At 44.5% G+C, this 15,052-nt stretch overlaps 1 protein-coding gene across 2 annotated transcripts; it reads left to right on the top strand.

Annotated features, from left to right (window-relative positions):
* Nucleotides 1-100: 100 nt before the first annotated feature.
* On the top strand, nt 101-14,773 carry LOC126522653 (uncharacterized). Of its 2 annotated transcripts, XM_050171420.3 has the most exons (4): nt 101-467; nt 1,875-3,129; nt 6,955-7,059; nt 12,555-14,773. In XM_050171420.3, exons 1-4 carry the CDS (start codon nt 348-350, stop codon nt 12,557-12,559), a joined length of 1,485 nt encoding a protein of 494 aa, XP_050027377.2. In that variant the 5' UTR covers nt 101-347; the 3' UTR covers nt 12,560-14,773. The 2 variants fall into 2 exon arrangements, 1 of the variants encoding a protein (XP_050027377.2); XR_008610454.2 differs by lacking the exon at nt 1,875-3,129.
* The last annotated feature ends 279 nt before the right edge of the window (nt 14,774-15,052 follow it).

Here is a 15,052-nt window from a genome sequence, read left to right as displayed (position 1 = left end):
GCGCGGAAGCCCTCCCTGAAACGCTGCTTTCTGCAGCTGACGGCAGGCGGCGAAACAAGTTTATGTTTACTAGCAAAGAAAAAAAAGCAGCGGCCAGGTGGCGACCATCAATGTTTTCCATCTCACAAAACACAATATATATCCATTGCTCACGCATGGCTCCATAATCTTGGATAGTCGGCCGCGTGGTTCGGTTTGTACATGCCTCCTTTTGGGGTTTCGACTAAGTTTTGTGGTATTCCGAAGGTGAAGCTAGCTCTTACTTGTGTTTGCCCGCAAGTATTTGCAGCAGCAGTAATAAGCGTGCCGCAGGCCCAGCTTGCTCTCTGCTAGTGTTTGCGCGCAGCATGTCGCAGAAGACGCGAGGCCGCTACAGGCGGTACTTGGAACCGAACTCAACTGATCAAGTACCAAAGCAGACCCTCAGCAGCATTGCCAAGCGAGCGAAAACACGCAGCGCTAGCAAGGTACGTGCAATACTGATAATTCAGTGATTATAACAAGTTCTTTTTGGGTGGAGGGGGGGGGGGGGCAGTTTTTGACATGCCACTTTGGTTTAGTGGCTGTGGCGTTCTGCAGCCGAGCACAAAGTCGAGTTCTGTGCAGAGAAATATAAACATCTTTATTGACTAGTCAGAGGACTGTTGGCGGGGCCCCTAATCCAGGGCTCCCATGACGATTGCCGCGGCGCCGCTTTACGATGCAGGCAGAAAGTAAAAACAGTCCTGTGTAGTTTTTCGTACAGAGCTCGATCAAGGCTCTAGTCTAGAACGGTGAAAGCAACTGCGAGAGCATCAGACGACCACCAGGGTCAAAAGAGAGAATGCGTCACTTAAAATCACGACGTAGCTGAGCCGCAGCGAATTGCGTCTCTTTTTCTCAAGCTTAAAAAAAAGACTGGGCTTGAACGCGTTGAACTACCACAGAAGAATTGCTGCTGTGCCCTATATTCAGGTAACAAATCTAGAATAGACAACGCAGTTGCAAAAGTTATCTCAGATTTCGATTGCTTGTGTAGGCAAATGAGCATAAGCAATAACTGAGCATGTGACAATGTAGGTAATTGTTGCCCTCAAATATAATACATTTCTTTCACATGCTATTACCACATCGACCCAAGAGGCCAGTGCATCAATTCCCTTTTGCAGGATTGTGCCAACTCGTTGGATTCTTTCCCTTGCCGTCAGATCTTTGCATTTCTAAGTACTTGTGCACTCCTTGATTTAACAAATAAATAAGCACACAATTGTGATAAAATATAATAAATTGTATTATATTAGCTTGATAGCTTAGGGGAGCTTTCTGTATCCTTGGCATTGAGATTTGTCAGCAGCCATTTGTATTATTGGAAAACAGGATTAGTTGTATTTTAAACTAATGCACATGATGCAACAAAACAGCATCACTGTGTTGCTTCCAATGGGCGTATGTTTTCTCTATTTTGTCATAATTTCATCCTTTGCTCATGTCGGTATGAACTTGAGCGCAGCAATTAAAATTAATCCAGGTTATATTAAGTGTCATGTTCTCATACGATTCTGTGTACAGTGCACTTAGAATATCCTGCTTCTAAGATGCCTTACGAACCACCTGAATTGAGTATTTTGCAACTGATTATATGGCAGCATGTTATACACATATTGTAATATCAATTATTAATAATGGCTGAACAAGGGAAGCCTCAGCCCAGAGCGAGCCTTCCATTGTGTGACCCTTTTTAATGTTTTGGATATCAATTATATTACTTATTCTTTGTGTTATTATTAGTTGTGATACTTCTGTTTATTACACATCACTTCCACTGTAATTTATCTGCCCAGTACGCAGTAAAAGTAATTACCACTTAATTAAAACTGGAAGGCCTTTTTTTCCAGGTTGTTGCACCAAACAAGCAGGCAGCGACCATTGTTTGTGCAAAGGACTCTCCAGTTCATCGGACAGCCAGTGTTTCTGAAGATGCATCTCGGGATGGCAACCTGAGCATGTTACCAGACATGGCTGCTAGCTGCCTTGATGATGAACCGCCAATGCCTTATGCCAGCAACACATGTGAAAGAGACGAGAGAGACGAAGATGAATGCTCTGTTCCTGCTCCCAGTGTTGCCATGCAGGATGTCGGCTCTGAAACCGAAGAAGAGGCCGACCATACACAGGTGCAACATGACAGCGAAGGTGACAGTGCAGCCGAAGATTGTGACACGGAACAGTTCGGTTTGGATGATGCCCCTGAGCAGTACTTCTTGAAACTCTCAAAGGAAACGCTCCCTTCGCAGTCGACGACAAAGGCAGAGGCACTGTTGCTCATCTTAGCTTATGTTGTCAGTGCTGGACTGACGTGGGCTCAAATTAGAGGTCTGCTAATTTTGATAAATGCCCTGTTAGGAAGCAATGTAGTGCCTGGAAGCACATATTTCTTCCGAAAGCTCTGGAAAGACAAGAAAGAACTGATAAAGCTACATTTTTTTTGTCACACTTGTCATGAATATTTGGGGAAGTTCTCAAGATCTGAAGAAAATGTGTCGGTGACTTGTCAGTCATGTGGCATGGAGAAGACGCTTCAGAGCCTGAAGCATTCTGGGAGTTTCTTCTTGATGTTTGATATGAGGCAGCGGATGCTAGATATATTGAAGAATGTTGGTGGTGCACTGCTTCAAAACTTGCAGTTGCTGGCATCGCGACGCTTTATACCAGGAACATACAGTGACATCACTGACGGTGATTTGTATAGAAGCATAAGGAAACAGTTTAATATGAGTTGGTCAGATTTGACACTGTGCTTCAATACAGATGGTGCACCAGTTTTTGAATCGAGCAAATATTCAATTTGGCCAATTCAAATTCTTTTGAACGAGCTTCCTGCTCAAGTCCGGTGGCAAAATATAGCAATTGGTGCTCTGTGGTTTTCAAAAGTTCACCCTCCAATGCATCTTTTCATTGGCAAATTTGTTGAAGAGCTTGCCAATATTGGAACTCTTACATGGTCCCATGGTGGAAGACGAATCAAATCAGCGGTCCATGCAGTTACTTGCTGTGTTGATTCGCCAGCTAGAGCTGCAGTTCTGAACATGAAGCAATTCAACGGCTACTTTGGCTGTAGTTGGTGTTTGGAGAGAGGCACAGCTGTAGAAGGTGAGTGCACGCATGGTACTTAGTGCCCATAGCTACAAAGCACTTTGAATTGGTGTTGTCAAACTCTTATTGGCAACAGAAGCAAAAATATTAAGTGAGTACTATGAACCAGCAAGTGGAGGGCAAATTGAGTGCAAGCTTAACTTTACACATTTATCATAGAAAGTGTATTTATTTGTCCAGCACCGAGGCTAGAGCTGGAGATCTATCTTGATAGATGGAAAAGCTGGGTGGGTGAAGTTTTGTTGCATATGTTCCCATCTACTAAATGGTCTGGATAGTTGCAATGTTTTTATGCCACATTGGGCAATTTTTGACTAGTTTTTCTCAAAGCAGTGTATATATTGTTTTTTACAGGACATTTTCTATAGAACATTTCTTTAGAGAACTGGTAGTGGAATTTAACATAATTTATCTCCGTATGAGCAAGTTATTTGTGGCTTAGAAGTATGGTTCTTTGTGCTAGTTGGTTAGATACATTAATGGGGATCATAGCGCTATAGGACACAGACTAGAGGGAGACAACAGGACAAGCGCTCATGCTGTTGCCTCCGTCTTCTCTGTGTCCTATAGCGCTATGATACCCATGGATTAATTTGTGGCTTCAGCCAGACGATTTGCAAATTTATTACTTGCAGAACATACAATTCAGCTGAACCTATCAGTGATGGCATTATGACAGCATGCTATGAAGCCACAGGAACATTAGTATTCCTGAGCCAATTTCCGTTTGTATCTTTTTCAGAAGGTACTTTTTTCAGAAGGTACTTGAAAGCCCTTTTTAGGACTAGTGTGTAGGTCAGCAGAAAAGTTAAGTGCTTTTGCCTGTGCATGGAACGGGAGTTTAAGCTATGCTGCTGCAATCACAAGCAGCAGTCTTGGTAAGCCGACAATTCTAGATGCATTGCAAAAAGTGTGGCGAAACTCGCATGTAATTTTAGGTCTCGTTGCCCTTGTTTATGGAACAAATCTCAATGGTTGCTCTCCGATGTGGCTTTGGTTGGCGTAGGCATGCTTAGCTCGGAGATCAGAGACAGCATGCATAGAGGAGCTACTGCCCTACAAGTTGCAGATGCTTCCTGTTCAGGAAGGGCTCATCTTCATTGCAGAGTGCAGCTCGTAGGCGCTTGTTCTGCGGCAAGCGTTGGCGTAACTGAGCAAATGACCGCAGCGAAGAATGAAAGAGTGAATGCGGACTGCAGCAGGGGACGAGATGTGAGGAGGAAGGCTGTGGAGGAGGGTATGGCGAAGGCATGAGAAGAAAAGTGTAGTGTAGCGATGATGGCTACGAGTCGGTGCCAGAGTAGTGCGCGTCATCTAGGAGGTCTGCCGGCGGCTGCTGCTGTGATTCGCAAGCACGCGTCACACACACGCTGGCTCCCGCAATCTCTAAATTAGCAAGGCAGTCGCGCCGTACTTCACTCTGTTTGCAGTGGGCTGCACAAGACTGATTGTCTGTGCCAGCCAATATATTGCGAAATGAAAACATGTATAGAGCTGTGCTCCAATTCTGCATTAGGGAGTATCCTGATTGTCGGTGAATTTATTTCTTCCTTCATGCATTGCACTTTTTGTTTTCAATGTGCCATGCTGGAGTGATGCAGAAGAAACTTCAAAAAAAATAAGCCAGAAGATGGTAATGCCAGTAGTTGTGCTGCGATAAGTTATGTTGTTGGGTTGAATGGTTGCTTCCCACTAAAAAAGACCCAGGTTTGAGTCTCAGCAGAACATTGGTTCTTTTGCTTTATTACTTTATGTTTATATTTTACTTTATATGCTGGTGCTTGATACTTGTTTCCATTGCTATGCAATGTCAAAATAAATCGAGCAGAAATTGCAGAAAAAAAGTGATACATTTTAGTAGCACGAGCTCCGAGGGACACTCTTGTTTCTTGCGCAGCACTTCCGGTCACCTCCTGTGATGACCGGGAACGAAATTGAATATAAAAAAAAATAGAAAAATAAACATGGTACAGTGCAAAATTCATGGGTACAATTATATGTATGACATCAAAGCATAAGTTTAGAAACAAGTTGAGTTACTGAAATATCTGGACCGCGCCAACATATGCACAAGTTGTCGCAGTTACTCCAGTCATCGTTCCACTGATGCCTTCAAAACCAACGCCGGCCCACATGGCCTCCATGACTACCAGCGCACCTAGCCAAACCAGCTATCCGCTGTGGCATCCTCCTCGTCCCATCCGCTACTACTGCGGCTATCGTGGCCACATAGCACATTTTTGCCACAAGCGCCAGCAAGACGAGCGTTGCGGATATGACGTATACGAACGGGATGACTTTTCGCCCAAAGCTACTTTCCATTGTCTAGGGAGCCTCCATGGTCAATGCCATCCTTATGCTCCACCACGCGGCCGCTCACCATCGCCTAATGTAGCATCCAAGATGGCTCCGACGTACCGTCCTGCGAGACGCTGCTCGCCATCACCCCTTCGCCACTCCACGTCCCCACTTGGACCTGCTTCTCAATTCGCAGAGCGTCGTCCGGCTTTTGGAGGAAAAGCTGCATCAAACGACAGGACAGAAATTCCTCTATCGCGTCCGTGCAACATGATATTGGTTGTAGTAGAAGGTGTACAAGTAGAAGCTTTGATAGACACTGGTGCTAGTGTTTCAGTTATTCACCGTGAATTGTCTTCGCGACTTCGGAAAGTTACGACCCCCTATGATGGACCTACGCTACTCGCTGCTCAAGGGGCCGCCATTCGACCTACTGTCATGTGCATTGCTTGTATATCCATTGATGGACTTCTGCATTACGTACAATTTGCAGTGCTAAGTTCGTGTGCCCAGCAGCTCATATTGGGATGGGATTTTCTTTCTATGGCCTCCGCCTCCATCTGCTGCGGGCAACGCATTCTCCACATGAACGACGCGACCTATTCACTTCATGCAGATGATGCTCCACTTCACTTGCTTGCTGCAGAAGATACTGCGCTACCTCCTCGCCATCAAAGCATTGTTACTATGACGTCTGATGTCATTGACTGCGGCGACGTGCTCGTATTACCATCTGCAAGCGGTCTCGCAAGAGGGATAACCTTTGCATCAGGGCTGGCTTAGTTTTATCATGGCTCTGCACTTCTCTACGCTACAAACATGACATCTGAAGATATTCTCATCCCTAAAGGCACTACATTAGCTTGCACCACTGAATTGGAGTCTATCTCTGTTGTTTCCTTTGACAGTTTTTTACTGCAGATTTAGCTGCCACATGTATGCGAATAAAGTGGGAATGCACTGAAAGGTAATGTTTTAAATGATTTAAATGTAAATCAAAAATAAGTGGTTAATTACTTGGGCATGGTAGCAATCTGCCTAAAAAGCGCACATAAATTTATGCTGAATGCTTGGCTTTTTAAGCTAGTGTGCTAAACCACTTATAGAAACATAAAAATCATTGTGGTTTAAACATTGGTGGATTAACTGCAGAGTCCATCAAGAATTCATTTAACCCTCTTATTTACATCGCTGATCATTTTCCCACTGTACTGCCGAAAGCACCATTGCTGCAATGCTCTGTGCTGCCACCAGTAGTATTGGTACCACATCACATTATGTTTAGGTGGCATGCTCTGCACACTTTACCAATTTTAATAGCTGCAATCACCATATTTTATCTGGTTTTGTTATGCTATATGGACAAAGGCCGATTGCTGAGTCACTTATTTTGCAGGAATACTTAGTGTATGTGAGTGAAGACTTACTAAAGCTGAATTGCTGATACTGCCATATGATGTAATTCATAGCTTATTCTGATGCGTTCAGGAGATGACCTTTGCATTTGTGCGCTTATATTTGCAGGAACACTGAAGTACTTGTGCCATGCAGAGCCAGCCCCAGAAAGGACGCATGAAGGTGTTTTCAAGGCGATGCTTCAAGCTGTACACCAGAGAACTACAGTCGCTGGTATTAAGGGGCCATCTCCTTTGATGAAGCTAAAAAGTCTAGACCTTGTGTGGGGCTTGCCCCCAGACTATATGCATTGTGTTTTAGAAGGTGTAACAAAACAGCTGACTGAGTTGTGGCTTTCATCTGTAGGATCTGCCTATTACATTGGCAGAGAGCTGAAATTGCTGGATGGGAAGTTGTGTAGCATCAAGCCACCAATAACATTCGGACGAACACCGCGACCGCTCTCGGAGCGTTCTTTTTGGAAGGCTGTTGAATGGCGGCATTGGCTTTTATTTTATAGTATTCCATGCCTTTCAGGTGTGCTTGCACAAAGTTTCCTGGCTCATTTTTCTCTGCTTTCGAAAGCTGTTTTTTTATTGCTTAAAGATATTGTTACTGCAAGTGGCATAAATGAGGCAGAAGAGCTGTTGCTGAGATTTGTTGCTCATATGTCAAGACTTTATGGAGAATCTTCAATGACATTTAATGTCCACCAACTGCTACACTTGCCGAAGTCAACACGCATGTTTGGTCCTCTTTGGGCAACATCGACATTTCCCTTTGAAGATGGCAATGGCTTTGTATTGCGTCTTATTTCTGCGGCGAAGTTTGTGCCAATGCAGGTAGCTGAGAGGTGCATTATGCGAGAGATGTATCATAACTTGGAAAGAACAGTGACTATGTCTGCTCGCATAGCATCTGCAAAAGCGAAGATGGAAATTCAGTACAAGGCATGCTTTCAGACATGTGTTCTTGGTGTGCCCCAGCCATTTTCAGGGATGTCAGAAACTTTGCAGGAATTGTTTATATCTAAATTTGAGAGAGTGCCTGAAGTTTCAAGGTACTTCCGAGCACAGGTTGGCACAGTAGTCGTACATGCTGCAGACTATTTAGTTCCGCGAAAAACCTCTTCATATTATGTCAGCATGAAGGATGGCAAGTACGTGCATGTCTTGGGAATTTATGCGGACACAAGCTCCATATATTTTCATTGTCAGCACATGCTCATTGGTGCTTGTGCTTTTGATGTACCTCACATTATGCACTGCCAACACCCACCGCCCTCAGAAAATCACTGCCTGTACAGCAGTGATGACTTGCAGGCACAGTGTGTATTCTTCACTGTAGGCAGCTCATCCTACATCTGTGATGTTGGGAACTCTGTAGAGAAGTTTTGATTCCACCTGTAGATGTACAAGGCCTACAGGGACTGACTACTGATCTTTTAAAGGAATCCTTTGTGGTGAAATGGCGAGTTTACGAAATGTGTACAGCGAGCTGAAAGTATTCTTGCCTGCAGTAGTTAATCATATGAACTCTCTTGATGTGCATCAACACTAGCAATGTTTGAACTGAGAGAGCAGTGGGGACTTCATTCTGCATAATTTACACCATAGTCTCTTGTATAGTTTCTGAGCCGCCTCGCATTTCAATCCAGGCTTGCAGCGCTCTCTCTGTCGAAGCACCTATGCGGAAAAGTCGCAATGGCAGTGTATGCACTTCTGGAAGTCTTAAAATGTGACAAAACCTGTTCGCCTTACTAAAACTGTGGCTTGGGATGAAGGATATAGTAATAGAGCAATGACTGCTGTCTGTGAAGTAAAGCACACATTAGGCTGTCATAGCAAATCTGTTGTTTTGCATTCAAGAGCCCCTTACTTCGCTGTAGGATTTCAGTGGCTTACTTTTATACAATGAACTAGCTGCATTGGCCGAGAGCCCCAGTCGTGTGCCACATGAAAAAAAAACAAAATATATATGTATCGGTTAGTGTTCTTGTTTTGCACATTGTCAACAAGTCGCAAGGTTAATGTGCTTGCGTTTAAACATGTAATGGAGTTGTCGTCGACTGTGTACCGGGTTTGAAAGCTTAGATTTCTAATTATTCTTGCTGTTAAATGCCATATTGCGATCAATGCAATTTGATCAATGCGGCACCATAAGCATTGGTGTGCGATATTGGCAAAAATGGTGCTGAAGTGCTGCGACAGCATTAAGTCTTAAGTATTCAGGCCCCAGTGATCACGAGAAGTTGTTCAAGACAACTGTGACTAAGTTTTTACCCTCTATGCTAACTAACTTTGCCCTGAAGGTCGTAGACAAGAATGACATTGCCAGAATGTTTGCACAGAAGCTCCTGTCATGAATGGTCTAGAAGCTGTAGATGCAAATGATAGCAATACTTTTGTTTGTGTCGCACTTCGTATTGACTTTTTGCTAGGCTAGCTTGTAATACTGTTTCCATGTGAAACTAAAGCACAAGGAACCATCTGATGATAAATGAGGACAATCTGTTACATTTGTTCCTGCACACATATTTTTTGCAGCAGATGCAATTTTTATTTGTGGCAATCTCTTTGTTCTTGCCAGTGGGCATTACAGGCACATAGATTCAGTGAAGTGAAGCTGCGCAAAAAAAAAAATGCAAACTATTAGGTGTCTGCTCTACTGAGCTTTTATTGCTGAGTGGTATAATCGAAGCCTATATTTCTTTTGGACATGGTGGAAAGGTTAACATCGCGACATTTGAAATTTGCCTTTATTTTTCCCATATAACAAAAATCGGGAGAGCACCACAGACTAAAAGCTGCAAAAGTGTTTTCAGCTTTTGTTAGGAATGTTCTCTGCTGATGCTGCATGCATGTTGACCACTTATTTGTCAGGGGTTCTGTTTTCTGTCATTGTGGGTGAATTAGTTTGTTTATTTTGCCTGGCAGTGGCAAGCAGGCAGGCTGTCATGGCTATTGGCTAGCGCTATGTGCAGTGCTCAATTGTTCTTTAGCATGGCCAAAGTTTAGCCGCCCTTTCTAGTTCTCGGGAATCTTTTCTATTTCACCATACAGTCGTGGATTGCTTGAAAACTGTGCCCAGTATACTATTGATGTTGGTGACTCTAGAGGCAGGCATGTCCTCCTTTTGGTATCTGCACATCCATGTTCTTGTAGGAATCTAACTGCAATGGTTCTGTGCCAAGTCTTGTAGACTGCTGCTGAGAAGGGAGCTGCTTTGTTACGTGCGTGTGCTCTGGTCATAAAATTGAGTTTTTCTACCTTATTGATAACATTGAATTGGGGCTTGTTGGTCTGGCCGCAAGCTGAAGTAGTGTGAGGGTATAATTAATTTTTCCCCCTTTCTCAATCACTAATGTGGCATTTTTATTTATTTGTATTTTGCATCTGGTCATCAACATGCTTAAAAACTGATCAATAGTCCTGTCTGCTGATATTGTTTGCAAAGTGTCTATAGTAGAACACTTTGCACAAACCATTGGACTGTTTATTTTATTATGTATTTTTCACTGTTATTGTGTGCGAGTAATGACATGTGAAAGCTGTTGTTAGTGAAGTGTGTCTGTCATGGTATGCTTTGTACAAACTGTTGTAATGCTATTTTTTTCCCAGTGCCTTGCACTGCTGTATTGCTACTTCGTTTCTATGTGGCATTGCATGGTGTGTCCTGAGCTTTTGCAGAATAGCTAGTTTTCTATTGCTGTTTCTTGTTTATTGTATCATTTACTTCTAGTGGTCCTTTTATAAAACGAGAATCGATCAATATGTAATTGTTCATCTAATTTATTAACCGATATTCCACAAGTTGTATTTCTTTTTTTGCACCTGTATAAAAAAAGGCTCTTTTCATGCATTGCATTACCTAGATATGTACTGTGCTCACGGATTGAAACACGACACTGAGAGCGTGGCCACCAGTACATGCAGCACTGCTCGTAGAAGCAAGGTGTTGCATTGTGGTACTTTGCGAGTGAGGTTGTTTTGAGCGTATGCTTACTGCTTCTGGCTGCCTATTAATGGGACTGCGGTTCTCTGCAGCGCCGGAGGGGCGCGGCAAGCCTGGTGCGCTGGAGCGTGCTTGCGTGCCGATGGTTTCACGACATTATTTGCTCACGCACTCTTTCTATACATGCCCTTCCTATGCGGCACATGTGTTGTCCACGTAAGGCACATTTACGTTCATCTGAATAGAACGAACGTCTGCACGAAGGAATAGCAAACTTTATTGCAGAATGTAACCTTCTAGAAAAAAAAAAAGAAAGAATAACATTTGCTATTCCTTCATGCAGACATTCATTTTATTAAGGTGAACGTAAATGTGCCTTACGTGCACAGAATATCTGCCATATTGGAAGGGCATGTGTAACAAGAGCATGCGAGCAGACAGTGTGACGACATTGGCGGCACACTCTAGCGCGCCAGGCATGCAGCATCAGTGGGGCGCTGCGGGGAACCGCAGTCTCATTCATTGGCAGCTGGAAGCAGTAAGCCTATGCACAAAACGCTCTCACCCTCGCGGTATACCACACTGCATCACCCTGCTCCCACGCGACATTGCATATACCGGCGGCCACCCTCTTGCAGTGTTGTGTTTCAACCTGTGAGCACCATACATCATGCTTGCCATGTAATAGGGTGTGCAGACCTCATCAAGCCTTTGTTGCTTCTTGTCTGTGTCCTCGTCAGTGCCTGTTACTGAAATCACCTTGGAACTTGGAATGGTCGGATAAAAGAAACTTGCAGTAAGCATTTCGACAAGAGGACCTAATTGGGGTGGCAAATGTAGCAGCTATGTTCCAGCACTCTTGACGTAGATGCAGCAAGGTGTAGGAGCTGTGTGCCTCTATTACTATGCGAATTTGTGGTAAGGCGGGCGAGCGCATGCACCTCCATAAGGTTTACTAATGGCTGCTCGGTAGCAATTTCATCAAGTGTGCCATGCCTTTCATTGTGAGCTGTCTAGAATGGCAAGCAGAGCCGGCTTTTATGCCACCACATGTAACAAATGGGACCATGGCAGATGAGAAAACTGGTTGTGGGAAGGCCATTACTGTTTGTATGGGATTATGAATCACTTATGATGCACGCAAAGAGTGCAGCCATTCCCTCCTCTTACGACATGTAGAATAATGCCATAGGCTGCTAATCAAGACAGAGTTGAAAAGCATGTGGAGGCATTTGAGGAGAGGGAGATGCCACGGTCATGGTTCGTCGAAGCCAAATAGCCTTGAAGCTGAGAGCATTTCGCAAGTGCAGCTGCACAGGCCAGTTGTGCTAGCATTTTATACATGCACAAATTTGCTTACAGCTTTCTTTGTCCTTGGCGATAATGTAGCTGATTGGCACATTTCTGCTAAGGTACTTCCCCTAGCATGCAGTGCGATTGAATAATATATGCAAAAGAAACGCTCGAATAAGAGAGTGCGTACACATGGTGGCAGTTCATAGGGCCAATTGGGCTGTCCTGGTCGAGTTCATGTTGGGGTGAATGGTACATACGGTTCTTTAGAGGTCAAGGCTGAGAGTGGTGCTGGGGATGGGCGGTGGGTTGCATAGATTCAAGAAGTACGTACATGCCAGTCGTAGTTGCCTATCTGAAGGTTGTCAGCTGCGAGCCTGCAGGAAGACATAGCCATGGGAAGACCAAGCCTGTGGCTGTACATGAAACGTGCAGTCTTGCCCACTGACAGTGTTATGTTGAATATACATATGTTTTTCCAGTGTGACGGATCTTGGAATCGGGGCCGAGGTGCACCAGGCAGGTGTATGCTGACGGCAAGGGTCCAGCAAGGGCTGATGTTGAGGACCGTGTCATCCATTGGTGCTCTGATGGCACTGGCATAGTACAGCAAAAGCTGGTGTCTGCACGATCAGTCGCAGCTGATTCATGCTATTTCACAAGCTTAGCTGCAGGAACAATGCAAAGGACAGGTGGAGGTGGCTGGTGCGAGAAGCCGTCGGGAGTGGTGTCTTGGTGTGGTAATCTCGGTGTATCTGCAGTATCAATGTCTCATGAGGGATTCCGATAGCTGTCATTGCTTAATTTATTAAGAGCAGGTTTACTTGCTGCTGGGGACATGAATATAGAGTACACGAATTTGGCGGCAGCAGTGATACCAGAAAAAGCGGCAGTTGTGTAGGACTTGCAGCTGCAGCATGGTGGCGTGGTGCCTTACTCATGCTGAGGTAGAATTGACACTCAAGCTGAATGAATACATGGCAAGGCTACATCTGTGAAACTTTTGCAGTTCAGGCATCTGTGGGGATCAAGAGCACTGCTCTTCAGAAGACGGTCTACTTGCTCCTGCTTGCTAGGAGAATTCCTATGACAACAAAGTTGGGGCGGTGGTGGTGGTTGCTCGAAGTGGTCCTTGGACTGTCATGTAGAGAAAGTGTGCCTGGTAGAGTGAGTGGTAAAGCCTCGGAAATGGTTGTGAGAGGTCACCAGATACAACAGGTTGGGATGAGAGCCCGTGGCAGTGTGTAAGGAAGAAGTGGGATTTGTAAAGAAGCGGACAGGATTTGTGGTTGGCTCAGTTTTCTTTTGTGGGAACAGCAGGTGTGCGGACTTATCTGAGCTGGTGTGACAACTCATGGGATGAAGAGAGGTTGAAGGTCTGGACTGGCATGTGATAACATTCAGCATGGGTGAACATGGGTAAGCATTGTGAAGATATGCAATGAGGCCACTGGTCATGGGGTGAAAGTGGTCATGACAGCGTGCTGGGAGGAAGACGAAGTATAGTAGCCGATTACGCTGTGCCGCAGGTTCTTACAGATGTTTGGCACAGGAGGTGCCATTCACAGTTCCACAATTCGGCCCTCTGAAAGCTCCCGTAATGCATGGTGGTAATGCAGCAGTAAGTCAGTCACATTGTTAGTGAAATGGCTGTCCGGCTGGCTAAACCAGAGGGCTCGTTAGGCGATGCAGAACTCCAGGAGGCCGTGGAGCTGTGGGAAGTCGGCTGGTACAAAAAGGCTGCCGTCGCACTCGCTCTAAGTAGCTGTGCTTGTGCTTGCATGGTTGGCTCGGTTGCCTGAAGTCGCCATTCCGTGAAGGTGGTTGGGGAGAGGTAGCAGTCAGGTGCAACTGTTCATTGAATTGACCAGCCATGGCACCAATAGTTTGTGAGAGTGGTTGGTAAGCTCTGCTGCCTAGGCAGAACGTGCTAATGTGTTCTATTCATGTGCAAATCTGCATGTGGCATTCTCCTTCCTCAGTAGAGCTGTAGCCGATTGGTGCACCTCTACGATCCAAACCCAAGCTTGTGTGTTTATTTGCTTTCGTGAAGTACCTAATAAAATGAATGCCCCTCAACATGCTCAGCAGCAACTTTTGTACATTGAGGCATTCATAGTTATAGGCACAGCCCCTTGAGAACCATGAGTGATACTTGTGATTTTGATGTAAAAAAAAAGTGCTTACTTAGAGACAAGCATGGTGAGAAAATTTAAGAATGATATCACTACATGCACATTATCTGACAAAGGATAAGTGACATATACCTACACATTGGTGCATTTTCTTGTCGGCTTCACTGTTGGGTCGCACAGTTATGATAATGTTGCACAGTTATGCAAGTTTGTTTATTCACGTTGCCCCTAAAGGCCCTCCAGGAGAGGGTATTACATAGGCGGGGGTGGGGGGTACCCTTGCAAATACTCTTGCATCCCCATTTATGACACTACCACTGAGAGCTAGCTTACATGTTGTATTATCTGCGGTGTTTGTTTGCGTAGTGCTTGGTCTAACTGATGTGGATTTTAAATAGGCTATGTTGCTCATTTTTTAGACGTTTTTAAGAAAATTGCTTTGTCACCTCTAAGCAACTGTTTTGTCAATGTATCTTGTCACCTCATGGCAGTTGTTTAGCCCATGCTTTGTTGATGTACATCTGTGCATAATTTTTATTCACCAATAAAAAGTGAAATTTTCTGGACATATTGTCTTTTTTAAAATGAAGCGTGTGAGACACGGACAAATGAGGAAAGACAAACACAGTGCTGTGTCTTTCTTCATTTGTCTCTGTCTCTTGTGGTGTTTTTATTATGAACATGTACTACCAACATGCCCAAGTCAACCCTTGATATTTTCTTTTAGCTCTCTGCAAGCCTGTAGAATAGTTGTAGACCTGTCGAGACGAGAGGAACGGTACGACCTTCGGCTGGACGGGCAACGAACGAAGTGCCTGGTACTGTTTGTACTGGTACAAATGCCC

Source organism: Dermacentor andersoni, unplaced genomic scaffold (assembly GCF_023375885.2).
Source record: "Dermacentor andersoni unplaced genomic scaffold, qqDerAnde1_hic_scaffold ctg00000259.1, whole genome shotgun sequence".
Classification (NCBI taxonomy): domain Eukaryota; kingdom Metazoa; phylum Arthropoda; class Arachnida; order Ixodida; family Ixodidae; genus Dermacentor; species Dermacentor andersoni.
This window is presented reverse-complemented; position numbering and strand designations above follow the sequence as displayed.

Bases quoted from the DNA above. Each gene is read 5' to 3' on its own strand.
- LOC126522653 (XM_050171420.3), top strand. From the start codon at position 348: ATGTCGCAGAAGACGCGAGGCCGCTACAGGCGGTACTTGGAACCGAAC. The intron at 468-1,874 runs GTACGTGCAATA...CTTTTTTTCCAG, and splicing joins AAACACGCAGCGCTAGCAAG to GTTGTTGCACCAAACAAGCA. The intron at 3,130-6,954 runs GTGAGTGCACGC...TTATATTTGCAG, and splicing joins GAGAGGCACAGCTGTAGAAG to GAACACTGAAGTACTTGTGC.